We start from the raw sequence: 16,805 nt of genomic DNA, 5'->3' as shown, positions 1-16,805 counted from the left end.
ACATTACTTTGCTAAGCAAAGTTTAGTAAAATCCAGTATTGATATTAATGGTTTTGTTTCAGTGAGATCTGAGGGGATTTATTGTGTGCATGGTAACTAAAGAAAAAAGCAGAAGTGGAAGAAAATTAGAAAATGAGTTAATTCCTAATTTTTAATACTGTTATTAGTTTACCATAGTAATTAAAATACCCAGTTAGTGGTGTAGTCATGCTTGTAGTGAGGTTTGGCAGGATGAGTACACTTCAACAAGAGTAGATTGGTGTTCTTCAGACCTTGGAGCTCCAGGATTTATTAGACGCATGTCAGGGACTAGGTAGCAGGGTTGGGGAGAGTAAGAGTGGTCATTTTCTGAACAAGAATTGGCAGGGCAGGAGGTCCCGCACTTACACATACCTCAACACACATGCATCTGCTAGAGAAGCTTTGATTGTATTTGTTTTGTGTTTTGATATTTTGCATAAGATTATTGAGTAAATACTTTCTTATTTTATTTTAAAAAAGGTTTGAAAGCACCTATGCCGGAAAGCAAATTTCTAGGGTAAAACATGGTTTTCCTACTGCCTAGCATATATGCTGGCTCATAAATATGTGTTGAAAATGATTGAGTGCTTTGCCTTTATTGATACTGTATTCATTTCTAGTCTTATTATCCTCAAAGTAGATTTTTTTAGTTCACTGATTATACCCTATTAAGTGGGTTAGAATTAGTATGTTTTATTTGACCATACTACTCTAGGAAGTTAAAAAGTTCTTAAGATTATTTTCATTAAGCTGTTAATTGCACTTTTTGACTCCAGGTATATTTCTTCCTAAAGAATTTGACTCCATTAGATGTAATTGAAGAGTTTTCTTCACTGGACACTTTGGTGATTCATGCACATTCTTACTGTCCAGGTGTTTGAAGATTCCATGATTGTCATTACCTTTCTCTTTTTTAAAAAACTGAAGTATAACCTTTCAATTTTTCCTTAAATTATAAAAATTTTAAAATTTTATAAATTATAAAAATGCCTGCATTATCTAAAATTTAGAATTGTAAATTTGGAAAGGTAAAAAAAATTTTCTACCTGTTTTAGCGCATGTCATGTCTGGTATAAACTTAAAAGTGTGAACTTAGAAATTACAACTTATTTTTCATCTTAGATTGGATGCTTTTTAAGATTATCTCATTGCCATTAGTAGTATTTTCTAGTGACATTTTCAAATACTGGCATTCTTATATTGTGGGTTTATTTTTTTATTTTTTTATTTTTTTAAGTCAGACAGCCTTTTTCATCTTCCGTCTGTTTCACCTTTCCTTATTTCTTACTTTCATTTTGGCATCAACCTCTTTTTTTTTTAAAGCAGGAGGAGGAGGAATTGCTTTTACACATTTAGGTTGGTGACCTGTATTTGAATAGACTGAGATCTCCTATAAATCTTATATATCCATAGTTTTAGTTACAAATGATGAGAAGTCATTCAAAGAATTTTGTGACCATGGTGGCATTTCTTTCAGGTAGTTTTAATGAATTGACATTTATTTCTAGTTTAAATTGTTGAAGAGCTGTGTAAATGGAGCTGATAAAAGACCCAGAAGCTTATTTAGTGGTAGAGAAAGTTATCAAAGAAGATGATACAGTTCCAAATAAAAACTGTTTATAGAATCTCTTCTTATCTGTCATTGTCTATTCTGTTACTGATGTAGGTTAAGACTAATCACCTTTTTTCTTCTCAATTTTTCAGAGTTAATTGAGAGTTGGAGGCAACCTTGCTGAAGATGAAGAATATACATTAGAGGAGGAGATTTTTTTCTTTCTTCTTTCAAAGGTCTTGATTGTTTGGTGGCTTGCCTCTAGTTACCATTTTTCAGTTGAGTCTGTTTGCTTCATCAGAAATGATTTTTACAATCTCAAGAAAAAATATGTCCCAGAAATTGAGTTTACTGTTGCTTATATTTGGACTCATTTGGGGATTGATGTTACTGCACTATACTTTTCAACAACCAAGACATCAAAGCAGTGTCAAGTTACGTGAACAAATACTAGATTTAAGCAAAAGATACGTTAAAGCTCTAGCAGAGGAAAATAAGAACACAGTGGATGTCGAGAATGGCGCTTCTCTGGCAGGATATGGTAAGATAACGGTAGAATATTCCTAGTTTTCTTCTCTTCATCCTGTCCCCATTTAAAGATAGTCATGGAAATCCAACTCACGACTTCATGCACAGGTGTTCCCAAAGTAATTTTATCTTGACTTTTTATTATGAAAAATTTCAAATGTACTGAAAATAGAAACATGATAAATACCCATATATCCATCACTTAGATTTTAACAATTTTAACATCTTGCAATATTTGTTTTCTCCAATTTTTGGAGAATATTTAAATTAAAAATTGTGACATTTCACTGCTAGGTATTTCCATATGTATCTCTCAAATAATGACTTTTTTCTACATATCAGTATTTTTATTGATGTTTCATTGTGTAGGTATGATTGAATCATTAGCCACTTGGTTGAACTCAATTTCCCCATCTCCCCTGCCTCCCCCAACTGAAAAGCCCTAACCCTCTAATCGCAGGGTTGGTCTTTCTGACATGGCGAACCCCCATTCTGAGTTATCTCAGCACAAACTATTTAGGGGCCCACCATGAATAACAAAGACAATCAGTCTGGAACGTCCAGGCATTTAGAGGCTACCTCCCAGGAACCTGGGACAAAGGCCAGCCAAATTCTTTATTACATAGTATCAGTGTCTATTTTTTGGTATATATTAGTATACTTAGGTCTTTTCTCTTGAGCTGGTCAGATTCTCTAGAGAAGGACTTCCAGTCTCTTGCAGGATGTATATGCCTCCAAGTGTTGTGGGATCTGAATGGGAGGAAAAGGGTGGGGGAGGAGGGGTAGCCTCAGCACTCACTATGTGAACTTTCACTTACTTCCCCAGTTTTCAGTTTGGTGCCCAAGCCCTTAAATGTTTTACTGGCTTCCAAAAACACATCTCAGATTTTCTGCAATGGTGGAGGGACTGTTGTCTAGTTTGGAGTGGTAAAGAAAGTTTAGAAATCAAATTGCTTTATAGATAAATTTTCACCCAGTCCTTCTGTTTTTGGTCCCCTTTTCACCCTGTTTTCATTGGTACCTGGCGCAGCTATTTGTGGACCTTTTAGGGATGGGCTTCTGTGGAGAAAAATGAATTGCTCTTTGATTTTTCTTATTTTTTTCAATTTCTTTTTGGTTTCTCTTTTAATATCCAAGTTTTTCAGGTCTGCTTAATCAGTTAACACTCATCCATATGCTTTCCAGCTTCTGGAGTGCTGTTGCTGTTGTCTCCTCTCTTGCTATCTTTGTTTTGGCCCCATGGATTTATGCTTTTAAAAAAAAAAGAGAAAAAAACACCTTTACTATTTTGGTAGGGTAGCCAGAGTCAGCAGAGGTTAAGTGCCTTGGTTGAGTTTACCATCTTTATCTGGGAATGCCCAAGACACTTTCTGTTTTTTCTTCTGCCACTTATGATGGTGTCTTTGAAGTGATGAGGGTTAGTCTGCATTGGCTCTTAAGGATCAAATATCGATGACTAGAGATGAAGGAATTGGTGTAAACGGAGATGGAGGTACTTGTGGCAGATAGACATGTAGATGTTGTGTTGTTCTGCATTCTGCTTAGTCCAAGGACACTGATAGAAACAGTGAAGAAGCAATTCTTTTGGAACAAGAGAAATACTTGGAAAAAAGTTCTTTCCGCTTGAGCAAAATAACTGTGATATTTTAAAAGGTAACTGTTCTATGCTGCCCAGCTGTGCATAACAACTCAGTTTTAAAAGCAAAATGAGACTCATATACACATGGTATCCTATAAACTGTATTTTAAAATTTAATGTATGGTAGAGATATTTCAATATCAATGAATATATGCCTGCATCGTTTAATGGCCACATGGTATTTAACCAATTCTCTGAAATGTTTTTTGCTTATTTCTGATTATAAAAAAATTATAAGCATTCAAATATTATAGAAATGTACAACATAGATAAGTAAAAGTAGAGCAGAGAGAGAGAATGTCAGTTAATTTGGCATATATCGGGGATAGCACACTTTTTCTTATAGGGCTAAATAGTAAATATTTTCAGCTTTGTGGGTCATGTGGTCTCCTTTTCAATAAATGAACATGGCTATGTTCCAGTAAAACTTTTTTACAAAGACAGGCAGCCAGCCAGCCGTAGTTTGCAGACACATTGTTCGTCAAGCACATTGTTTTATTTTGAAAATGGGATTGTACTATATATACTAGTTTGCAGCTTATTTGTTTTCACCTAATTGTTGTAGATATCTTTCCGTGTTATTACAGATAGGTCTGTTTCATCTTTTTAATGACAACATTGTTTCATTTTATAAATATTCCTTTTTTTCTGCTTATTCTGTAGTAATGGATAATTTATTGCTAACCTTGTGTGCTGGATTTAGTGCTGTGATATATGTGTGTCTGTGTATATTAAATATATGTGTGAGTGATAAATGTGTGGGCATTTTATGTTTGTGTGAATGTTTCAGAAGGATAGATTTCCTCAAGGTGGAATTTTTTGGCTGAAGGTATGCACCTTAAATTTAATAGACACTTGTTAAATTTAATAGACACTTGTCAGATTGCCCTCCAGGGTGGCCCTACCGGCCTACTACCATTCTCCCACCAGAGTGAAAGTGCCGGTTTCTTTCTTTCTTTTTTTGTTTAATAGATTTATTTATTTATTTATTTTTGGCTGCATTGGGTCTTCGTTGCTGTGTGTGGGCTTTCTCTAGTTGTGGCGAATGGGGGCTACTCTTTGTTGTGGTGCGCAGGCTTCTCATTGCAGTGGCTTCTCTTGTTGGGGAGCTCAGGCTCTAGGCGCGCGGGCTTCAGTAGTTGTGGCTCGTGGGCTCTAGAGCGCATGCTCAGTAGTTGTGGCACATGGGCTTAGCTGATCTGCAGCATGTGGGATCTTCCTGGACCAGGGCTCAAACCAGTGTCCCCTGCATTGGCAGGCAGATTCTTAACCACTGCACCACCAGGGAATTCCGAAAGTGCCAGTTGCTCCCCACTACACCAATTCTATTTAATTTTAAGTGGCTTCTAATTGTTTGCTTTTGCATTTCTTTGTTTACAGGAGAGGTTGAAAGACTTTCTTGTTTGTTGGCTATTTGTATTTCTTGTATGTGAGAATGAATTGTTTGTATCCTTTGTCAGTTTTTGTGCTGGGAAGTTTCTTAATTGACTGATTTTTTATAAAGATATTCATGCTGTCAGTGTACGTAGCAAATGTTTTTCCTCTGATTTTTCAGTTGTCTAACAACTTGGTATATTGTTTTTAAAAATCTTATGGTAAAACATGTCCATCATTTTTTATGGTTTAGTTATATGCTTAAAATGTTTCTTCCAAAACTTACATTCTAATCATTCTAACATATTACCTTTTTTTTTTTTTTTTTAACGTTTATGTCTGTAATATAGTTGAGATTTCTGATGGAAGCAGTAAGAGATGCAGGGTCTTTTTTCCAAACTAGGTAGCCAGTTATTTCAGTTTCATTACTTAAATTCTGTCCTTTCCTCCATTAATTTGGAAGGACAGTAAGATGGGAATTTCATGAGTTCTGGAGAACTTGCACTTTCAGCCATCTATAAAAACCATTTCTTTCATTGCTACTATACAAAAAGGCTAGTCCATCAAAAATATTTATTGAATGGTCTTCCCTTGAGCTATTTAACGTGATTTTCCTAGTTGGTAAAATAAACATAAGCTAATATATTTTTTTAAATGCTAGTCTACAATGAATTGTTACTATTGCAAAGGCCATGAACAAATCAATTCAACTCTAAAGATTACTGTCTGCAAATCTTGAGCAGTAACTTGTGCTTTCTCTTTAAGATAACATTTCTAACTGTCTTATGTCTTATTCTCAGCATTCTTAGTTTTCCCTAAGAAAAGAAGATTTTTGTTTCTTCCCATGTAACATCTCTTTTGGATTCTGGGGTTTGTCTAGAACAGTGAATTGGGGGTTCTTGTTCTGATGCCCAGTGACTGTTATAGAACACGTTGCAGTTGACACGTGGTTTCCTACACCTGAATGTACAGCAACACCAGTCTTATAACACCTCAGGCTTTCCCATCCGAAGTTGGACCCTGCTTTCTTTTAAGAGTTTTAGTTTTACTATCTACTGTGGTTGCTGAACACTTTAAAAAAAAGTGGACTCCAAAAATATTTTCAGAGAATTGGAGAGCAGTTCAGTATTAATATTTAAATGCTTTCTGAAAATTAAGAAATGCTACCAGGCACAGATAAAAACAAAACAAAATAAAACAAATATCCCAACAGAAGGCTGTTCTCTGTAGCCAAAGAAGGGGTAGCCTAGCAAGACAGAAAACTTTTAGACAGGAAACCATTCTCCTCCAGCCAGACACCTCAGAAAAAAGTTGGTGACTGCACTGCCAACCACATGATCAAAGACTAAGTGAGGAGCATAGACTTCCCCCTTGTGAGGCTATAATGAGGCATCCAAACTCCCCCCACACCACATGGTACCAGTGGAGACCACATGGGGAGCCAGGACTTCCACCCTCGCATGGCAGTAATGAGGTGCTCATCTCCTTCCCTCTGGGGGTGATGTCAGAGGAATCCTAGTGGAGACTCAGGACTTTTACCATGGCCCAGTGGTAAAGAGCAATCCCTGTCACAATGTCAGTGAAGAGTACGAGGGCACCTGGAACTCCCACTTCCATCCAGCAGTGATGAGGAGCTCACAGGTAACAGTGGAGGCTAAGTGGGAACCTAGACTTTTGCCTCCACCTGGTGGTAACAAGGTGACAGCCCTCTGCCCTGCCACAGTGATATCAGAGAAAACTATCTAAAATAGGAAGTTTAAATAAGATCTGGACTTTCATAACAAAATATGTAAATGTCCAGGTTTTAAGTATAAATCACTTGTCATACCAAGAACCAGGAAAATCTCAAACTGAATGAAAAAAGACAACCAATGACAGATGTTATCTGAAAAAAGTTTTTAAGTAGTCAGCATTAAAAGTGCTTCAATGAGGAATTAATGAACACAAAGCAAGTGAAAGAACAGAAAGCATCAACAAAGAAATAGAAAGTCTCAGCAGATAAATAGAGCATATAAAGGAAAACCAAATGGAAAATTTTGAACTGAAAAATACAATGATTGAAATAAAATGTGTGAGTCAGCAGATTGACTCAAAAGCAGGAAGGAGAGGACAGAGGAAAGAATCAGTGAACTGGATTGTAGAATAATGTAATTACACAATCTGAACAACAGAGGGAAAATAGACTTAAAAAAAAAACAATCCCAGCGCTTTAGGGACCTGTGGGATTATACCATTTGTGTTGTCAGAGTTTTGGAAGGAGAAGAGAATGAGGGCAGAGCTGGAAAAGTACTCAAAAAAATAATGACTACCAACTTCCCAAATTTTGCAAGAGACATAGACCTCAGATTCAGGAAGCTGAGTGAACCCCAAGTAGGATAAGTTCAGAAAAGCCCATGCCAATGTACATTGTAATTCAGCTTCTGAAAACTTAAAAGGGCATCTAGAAAAGAAAATGTTTTTAAAGCACCTAGAGGGATTTCCCTGGTTGCCCAGTGGTTAGGAATCTGCCTGCCAATGCAGGGGACACGGGTTCCAGCCCTGGTCTGGGAAGATCCCACATGCCGCGGAGCAACTAAGCCCGTGCACCACAACTACTGAGCCTGTGCTCTAGAGCCCGCAAGCCACAACTACTGAAGCCCTCATGCCTAGGGCCCGTGCTCCACAGCAAGAGAAGCCACCGCAATGAGAAGCCTGTGCACGGCAACAAAGACCCAATGCAGCCAAAAATAAAAATAAATAAATAAACTTATTTTTTAAAAAAAGCACCTAGAGAAAAATGACACTTTACTTATAGTGACAAAACAATTCAAATGACAGTGGATTTCTCATCAGAAACCATCAAGGCCGGAAATAGGTGGCATATTTTGTTTTAAGTGCTTAAAGAAAAGAACTATCATTCCAGAATTCTATACCCAGTAAAAATATCCTTTAGGAATTAAGGGAAATCAAAGATATTTCTTAGATGAAGGAAAAAAATTGTCACCAGCAGACCTACCCTAAGAGAAGGCTAAAGGAAGTTCTCTCAACAGAAAAGAAATGATAAAAAGGAGGAACCTTGGAACAATCAGGAAGGAAAGAACACAGTAAATAAAAATAAGGGTAGGTCAGTAGGTTCCTTTTCTTCTTGAGTTTTCTGAACTATGATGGTTGAAGCAAAAATTATAACATTGCCTAATGTGATTCTAAGTGTATGTAGAAGAAATATTTAAGGCAGTATCTTATAAATGAAGTAGGGTAAAAGGATGGTGTATTAGGGTTTTTGATAGAAACAGAGCAGGGAGAGGGAGCGATGGACTTTAAGAAACTGGCTCATGCTGTTGTGGGCCTGGGAAGTCCAAGATCTGCAGGGCAGGCTGAAAATTCTGGCAAGAGCCGGTGTTGCGGTCCTGAGTCTGAAGGCAGTCAGCCTGGGGACAAAATTCCTTCCTGTTCCAGGAACCTGAGTCTTTTTTTTTTAAGGTCTTCAGCTTATTAGATGAAGTCCACCCACATTATGGTAAATAATCTGCTTTACTGAAAGTCTACTGGTTTAAATGCTAATCACATCTAAAAACTACCTTCACATCAACGTCTAGACTGGTAGATTTGTCTAGGTACCATAGCCTAGCCAAGCTGACCCAAAATGAACCATCACAGATGGTAAAGAGAGGTAAAGCTCACTCAAATTGGTAAAATGACTGTGGCACGTTATGTATATGATGTAATATCTAGAACAACAACTAAAACTATACAGAGAGAGACATTTAAAAACCCTACAGAAAAATAAAAAAAGAATTCTAAAAAATATTCAAGTAACCCATAGGAAGGCAGGAAAAAGAAAACAAGGAATTGAAAAACAGAACCAACAAAACAAAAGATGAAATGTCAGACTTAAGTCCTAATATATCAAAATTACATTAATTATAAATGTTCTAAATACACTAGAGGACATTGGCAGACAGAATTAAAAAACATGACCCAAGTATGTGCTGTCTACAAGAAACTCACTTCAAATTTAATGATATTGGCTGGCTGAAAGTAAAAGGATGGGTAAAGATATATCATGCAAACATTAATCAAAGGAAAGCAGGAGTGGCTGCATTAACAACAGATAAAATAGACTTCAGAGCAAAGAAAACTACCAGAGTCAGAGAAGTAAATTATATAATCATAAAAAGGTCAGCCCACCCAGAAGAAATAACAATCCTAAATGTATCTACAAAAATGATAGAACTGAAAGTAAAAATAGATAAATCCGCAATTATAGTTGAGAATTTAAACACTCCTCACTCAGGAACTGATAAAACTAGACAGAAAATCTGCAAAGATATAGAAGATCTGAAGAACGCAATCTAATCAGTGGAATCTTATTTACATACACAGAAACTCCATCAGCAACAGGAGGATATACATGTTTTTTAACAGTCCATGGAATATTCACCAAAATAGATATCCTGGGCCATAAAACAAATCTCAACAAATTTAGAAGAATTGAAATCATAAAGAGTGTATTCTGTGACTGCATTGAACTCCAACTAGAAATTAATAACAGAGTGATAATAGGAAAATCTCCAAATAATTAGAAATTAAATAACACACTTCTAAATAATCTGTAAGTTAAAGAGGAAGTCTCAAGGGAAATTTTTAAAAATGCACTGATCTAAATGAAAATACAACATAAAAATTGTGGGACACAGCTAAAGCATGCTGAGAGGGAAGTTTACTTTAGAAAAGTACATACCTTAGAAAAGAGTGCATACTTTAGAAAAGAGGAAAAGTCTTAAATCCATAATCTAAGCTCCCACCCACCTCAAGAACCTAGGTTCTTGAGCAAAACAGATCAAAGCAGAAGGAAGGAAGTGATCAAGATAAGAACAGAAATAAATGAAATGGAAAGAAAAACAGAGAAAATCAGTGTAACAGCTTTTCTTTTGAAAGGTGGGGAAAAAAACTGACAAACTTCTAGCAACACTGAACAAAAAAAGATAAGTTGCCAATATCAGGAATGAAAAAGTGAATGTCACTGCAGACCCTGCAGACATCAAAAGCATAATAAGAGACTATTATGAACAGCTCTACACGTAAACACTATAACTTACATGAAAGGGGTCAGTTTCTCAAAAACCACAAACCAGCATACTCACCCAGTATGGAATAGATGATTTGAATAGCCGTATACAGGCATACCTCAGAGATACTCGGTTCCAGACTACCGCGATAAAGCAAGTCACTCGAAGTTTTTGGTTTCCCAGCGCATGTAAAAGTTATGTTTACACTATAGTTTATTAAATGTGCGATAGCATTATGTCTAAAAAACCAAAAACCAAATGTACCCACCTTAATTAAAAAGTACTTTATTGCTAAAAAATGCTAACCATCTGAGCCTTCAGCAAGTCATAATTTTTTTTTTTTAACTGGTGGAGGGTCTTGCCTTGATGTCCGTGGCTGCTGAAGGGTGGGGAGGCTGTGGCAGTTTCTTAAGATAAGACAGCAATGAAGTTTGCCGCATCACTTGACTCTTTGACAAATGATTTCTCTGTAGCATGCAATGCTGTTTGATGCAATGCTCTTTGATAGTGTTTTACCCACCACAGAACTTCTTTCAGTATTAGAGTAAGTCCTCAAAGCCTGCTGCTGCTTTATCAACTAAGATTATGTAATATTCTAAATCCTTTTTTTGTCATTTCAACAGTCTTCACAGCGTCTTCACCCGGAGTAGACTCCATGTCAGGAAACCGCTTTCTTTGCTCATCCATAAGAAGCAACTCCTCATTCATTAAAGTTTTTTTTTTATCATGAGATTGCATGATTTCAGTTACATCTTCAGTCTCCACTTCTAATTCTAGTTCTCTTGCTGTTGCTACCACATCTGCACATCTGATTGCAGATCACCATAACAAATACAGTAATAATGAAAAAGTTTGAAGTATTGCAAGAATTACCAAAATGTGACACAGAGACATGAAGAGAGCAGATGCTGTTGGAAAGATGACACCGATAGACTCACTTGGCACAGGGTTGCCACAGACTGTCAATTTGTAAAAAATGCAATATTTGCAAAGTGGAATAAAGCAAGATATGTCTGTAACTGTTAGGGAAATTGACTTTATAGTTCAGGAACTTACAAAAAAGAAATCTTCAGGCCCAGATGGTTTCACTGGAGAATTCTATCAGAAATTTTAATAGGGGACTTCCCTGGTGGCACAGTGGTTAAGAATCCACCTGCCAATGCAGGGGACACGTGTTTGATCCCTGGTCTGGGAAGATCCCACATGCCACAGAGCAACTAAGCCCGTGTGCCACAGCTGTTGAGCCTGTGCTCTAGGGCTTGTGGGCCACAACTACTGAGACCATGTGCCACAACTACTGAAGCCAGCACACTCTAGGGCCCATGTGCTGCAACTACTGAAGCTCGCGTGCCTAGAGCCCGTGCTCTGCAACAAGAGAAGCCACTGCAATGAGAAGCCTGCGCACTGCAACGAAGAGTAGCCCCCACTCGCCACAACTAGAGAAAGCCCGCACACAGCAACGAAGACCCAACGCAGCCAAAAATAAATTAAAAATAAAATTTTTTAAAAATTTCATTAAAAAAAAAGAAATTTTAATAGGAATTAGTATAAATACTACACAGTCATTTTCAGAAAATAGAAGGGGAGGGAACACTTCCCAGTTCAGTTATGAAGCTAGTATTATCTTTACACCAAAACCAAAGACAGTATAGGTAATTAAAAACTACAGACCAATACCCCTCATGAATATAGATGTGTAGATCCTTAGGAAAAACTTAGCAAACGGAATTCAACAACACATAAAAAGAATTAAGATGAGCCCTGAACCAAGATGGCAGAGTAAAAGGACGTGCTCTCACTCCCTCTTGTGAGAACACCAGAATCACAACTAGCTGCTGGACAGTCATCGACAGGAAGACACTGGAACTCACCAAAAAAGATACCCCACATCCAAAGACAAAGGAGAAGCCACAATGAGATGGTAGGAGTGGTGCAGTCACAGTAAAATCAAATCCCATAACTGCTGGGTGGGTGACTCACAGACTGGAGAACACTTATACCACAGAAGTCCACCCACTGGAGTGAATGTTCTGAGTCCCACGTCAGGCTTCCCAACTGGGGGGTCCGGCAACGGGAGGAGGAATTCCTAGAGAATCAGAGTTTGAAGGCTAGTGGGATTTGATTGCAGGACTTCTACAGGACTGAGGGAAACAGAGACTCCACTCTTGGAGGGCACACACAAAGTAGTGTGCACATTGGGACCCGGGGAAGGAGCAGCGACCCCAGGGGAGACTGAACCAGACCTACCTGCTAGTGTTGGAGGGTCTCCGGCAGAGGCGGTGGGGGGGGGGTTGTGGCTCACCGTGGGGACAAGGACACTGGCAGCAGAAGTTCCAGGAAGTACTCCTTGGCGTGAGCCCTCCCAGAGTTGGCCATTAGCCCCACCAAAGAGCCCAGGTAGACTCCAGTGTTGGGTTGCCTCAAGCCAAACAACCAACAGGGAGGGAAGGCAGCCCCACACATCAGCAGTCAAGCAGATTAAAGTTTTACTGAGCTCTGCACACCACCAGTCCCTCCCATCAGGAAACTTGCACAAGCCTCTTAGATAGCCTCATCCACCAGAGGGCAGAAAGCAGAAGCAAGAGGAACTACAGTCCTGCAGCCTGTGGAACAAAAACCACATTCACAGAAAGATGGACGAAATGAAAAGGCAGAGAGCTGTGTATCAGATGAAGGAACAAGATAAAACCCCAGAAAAACAACTAAATGCAGTGGAGATAGGTAACCTTCCAGAAAAAGAATTCAGAATAATGATGGGGAAGATGATCCAGGACCTCGGAAAAAGAATGGAGGCAAAGATCGAGAAGATGCAAGAAATGTTTAACAAAGACTTAGAAGAATTAAAGAACAAACAGAGATGAACAATACAATAACTGAAATGAAAACTACACTAGAAGGAATCAATAGCAGAATAACTGAGGCAAAAGAACAGACAAATGACCTGGAAGACAGAATGATGGAATTCACTGCTGCGGAACAGAATAAAGAAAAAAGAATGAAAAGAAATGAAGACAACCTAAGAGACTTCTGGGACAACATTAAACACAACAACATTTCGCATTATAGGGGTCCCAGAAGGAGAAGAGAGAGAGAAAGGACCAGAGAAAATATTTGAAGAGATTATAGTTGAAAACTTCCCTAACGTGGGAAAGGAAATAGCCACCCAAGTCCAGGAAGCGCAGAGAGTCCCATACAGGATAAACCCAAGGAGAAACGTGCCGAGACACATAGTAATCAAATGGGCAAAAATTAAAGACAAAGAAAAATTATTGAAAGCAGCAAGGGAAGAACGTCAAATAACATACAAGGGAACTCCCATAAGGTTAACAGCTGATTTCTCAGCAGAAACTCTACAAGCCAGAAGGGAGTGGCATGATATACTTAAAGTGATGAAAGGGAAGAACCTACAACCAAGATTACTCTACCTGGCAAGGATCTCATTCAGATTCAACGGAGAAATCAAAAGCCTTATAAACAAGCAAAAGCTAAGAGAATTCAGCACCACCACACCAGCTCTACAACAAATGCTAAAGGAACTTCTCTAAGTGGGAAACACAAGAGAAGAAAAGGACCTACAAAAACAAACCCAAAGCAATTAAGAAAATGGTGATAGGAACATACATATCAATAATTACCTTAAACGTGAATGGATTAAAATGCTCCACCCGAAAGACACAGGCTTGCTGAATGGATACAAAAATAAGACCCATCTATATGCTGTCTATAAGAAACCCACTTCAAACCTAGGGACACATACAGACTGAAAGTGAGGGGATGGAAAAAGATATTCTATGCAAATGGAAATCAAAAGAAAGCTGGTGCAGCAATACTTGTATCAGATATAATAGACTTTAACATAAAGAATATTGTAAGAGACAAGGAAGGACACTACATAATGATCAAGGGATCAATCCAAGAAGAAGATATAACAATTATAAATATATATGCACCCAACATAGGAGCACCTCAATACATAAGGCAACTGCTAACAGCTATAAAAGAGGAAATCGACAGTAACACAATAATAGTGGGGGACTTTAACATCTCACACCAATGGACAGATCATCCAAAATGAAAATAAATAAGGAAACAGAAGCTTTAAATGACACAATAGACCAGATAGATTTGATATTTATAGGACATTCCATCCAAAAACAACAGATTACACTTTCTTCTCCAGTACGCACAGAACATTTTCCAGGATAGATCACATCTTGGGTCACAAATCAAGCCTCAGTACATTTAAGAAAATTGAAATCATATCAAGCATCTTTTCTGACCACAATGCTATGAGATTAGAAATGAATTACAGAGAAAAAAACGTAAAAAACACAAACACATGGAGGCTAAACAATACGTTACTAAGTAAGCAAGAGATCACTGAAGAAATCAAAGAGGAAATCAAAAAATACCTAGAGACAAATGACAATGAAAACAGGATGATCCAAAACCTCTAGGATGCAGCAAAAGCAGTTCTAAGAGGGAAGTTTATAGCTATACAAGCCTACCTCAAGAAACAAGAAAAATCTCAAACAATCTAACCTTACACCTAAAGAAACTATAGAGAAAGAAGAACAAACAAAACCGAAAGTTAGCAGAAGGAAAGAAATCATAAAGAACAGAGCAGAAATAAATAGAAACAAAACAATAGCAAAGATCAATAAAACTAAAAGCTGGTTCTTTGAGAATATAAACAAAATTGAAAAACCATTAGCCAGACTCATCAAGAAAAAGAGGGAGAGCACTCGAATCAATAAAATTAGAAATGAAAAAGGAGAAGTTACAACAGACACGGCAGAAATACAAAGCATCCTAAGAGACTACTACAAGCAACTCTATGCCAATAAAATGGACAACCTGGAAGAAATGGACAAATTCTTAGAAAGGTATAATCTTCCAAGACTGAACCAGGAAGAAACAGAAAATATGAACAGACCAATCACAAGTAATGAAATTGAAACTGTGATTTAAAATCTTCCAACAAACAAAAGTCCAGAACCAGATGGCTTCACAGGTGAACTCTATCAAACATTTAGAGAAGAGCTAACACCCATCCTTCTCAAACTCTTCCAAAAATTTGTAGAGGAAGGAACACTCCCAAACTCATTCTATGAGCCCACCATCACCCTGATACCAAAACCAGACAAAGATACTACAAAAAAAGAAAATTACAGACCAATATCACTGATGAATATAGATGCAAAAATCCTCAACAGAATACTAGCAAACAGAATCCAACAACACATTAAAAGGATCATACAGCATGATCAAGTGGGATTTATCCCAGGGATGCAAGGATTCTTCAATATGTGGAAATCAATCAATGTGATACACCATATTAACAAATTGAAGAATAAAAACCATATGATCATCTCAATAGATGCAGAAAAAGCTTTTGACAAAATTCAACACCCATTTATGATAAAAACTCTCCAGAAAGTGGGCATAGAGGGAACCTACCTCAACATAATAAATGCCATATACGACAAACCCACAGCAAACATCATTTTCAATGGTGAAAAACTGAAAGCATTTCCTCTAAGATCAGGAACAAGACAAGGATGTCCACTCTCACCACTATTATTCAACATAATTTTGGAAGTCCTAGCCACAGCAATCAGAGAAGAAAAAGAAAAGGGATACAAATTGGAAAAGAAGAAGTAAAACTGTCACTGTTTGCAGATGACATGATACTATACATAGAGAATCCTAAAGATGCCACCAGAAAGCTAGTAGAGCTCATCAATGAATTTGGTAAAGTTGCAGGATACAAAATTAATGCACAGAAATCTCTTGCATTCCTATACTCTAATGTTGAAAAATCTGAAAGGGAAATTAAGGAAACACTCCCATTTACCATTGCAACAAAAAGAATAAAATACCTGGGAATAAACCTACCTAAGGAGACAAAAGACCTGTATGCAGAAAACTGTAAGACACTGATGAAAGAAATTAAAGATGATACCAACAGGTGGAGAGATATACCATGTTCTGGGATTAGAAGAATCAATATTGTGAAAATGACTATACTACCGAAAGCAATCTACGGATTCAATGCAATCCCTATCAAATTACCAATGGCATGTTTTATGGAACTAGAACAAAAAATCTTAAAATTTGTATGGAGACACAAAAGACCCCAAATAGTCATAGCAGTCTTGAAGGAAAGAAATGGAGCTGGAGGAATCAGACTCCCTGACTTCAGAATATATTACGAAGCTACAGTAATCAAGACAATATGGTACTGGCACAAAAACAGAAACATAGGTCAATGGAACAAGATAGAAAGCCCAGAGAGAAATCCACACCTATGGTCAACTAATCTATGACAAAGGAGGCAAGGATATACAATAGAGAAAAGACAGTCCCTTCAATAAGTGGTGCTGGGAAAACTGGACAGCTACATGTAAAAGAGTGAAATTAGAACACTCCCTAACACCATACACAAAAATAAAATCAAAGTGGATTCGAGACCTAAATGTAAGAGTGGACACTATAAAACTCTTAGAGGAAAACATAGGAAGAACACTCTGACATAAATCACAGCAAGATCTTTTTTGATCCACCTCCTAGAGTAATGGAAATAAAAACAAAAATAAACAAATGGGACCTAATGAAACTTCAAAGCTTTTGCACAGCAAAG

At 37.5% G+C, this 16,805-nt stretch overlaps 1 protein-coding gene and 1 pseudogene across 3 annotated transcripts in view; both read left to right on the top strand.

Moving 5' to 3' along the window:
- LOC309665790 (sugar phosphate exchanger 3 pseudogene) overlaps nt 1–16,805 on the top strand; it is a 306,970-nt pseudogene that overhangs the window by 53,096 nt on the left and 237,069 nt on the right. The window lies entirely within an intron of this gene.
- Nucleotides 1–16,805, top strand: part of CCDC126 (coiled-coil domain containing 126) — a 46,365-nt gene that overhangs the window by 15,043 nt on the left and 14,517 nt on the right. For both annotated transcript variants that reach the window (XM_082472520.1, XM_082472521.1), the window contains one exon: nt 1,726–2,114. In XM_082472520.1, coding sequence (XP_082328646.1) covers nt 1,877–2,114 — 238 coding nt within the window. In that variant the 5' untranslated portion in view covers nt 1,726–1,876. The remainder of the gene's footprint in view (nt 1–1,725; nt 2,115–16,805) is intronic.

This window comes from Balaenoptera physalus, assembly GCF_965194825.1.
Source record: "Balaenoptera physalus genome assembly, chromosome: 8".
Lineage (NCBI taxonomy): Eukaryota > Metazoa > Chordata > Mammalia > Artiodactyla > Balaenopteridae > Balaenoptera > Balaenoptera physalus.
Note: the sequence above shows the minus strand (reverse complement) of the source record. Positions and strands in the feature narration are given on the sequence as shown.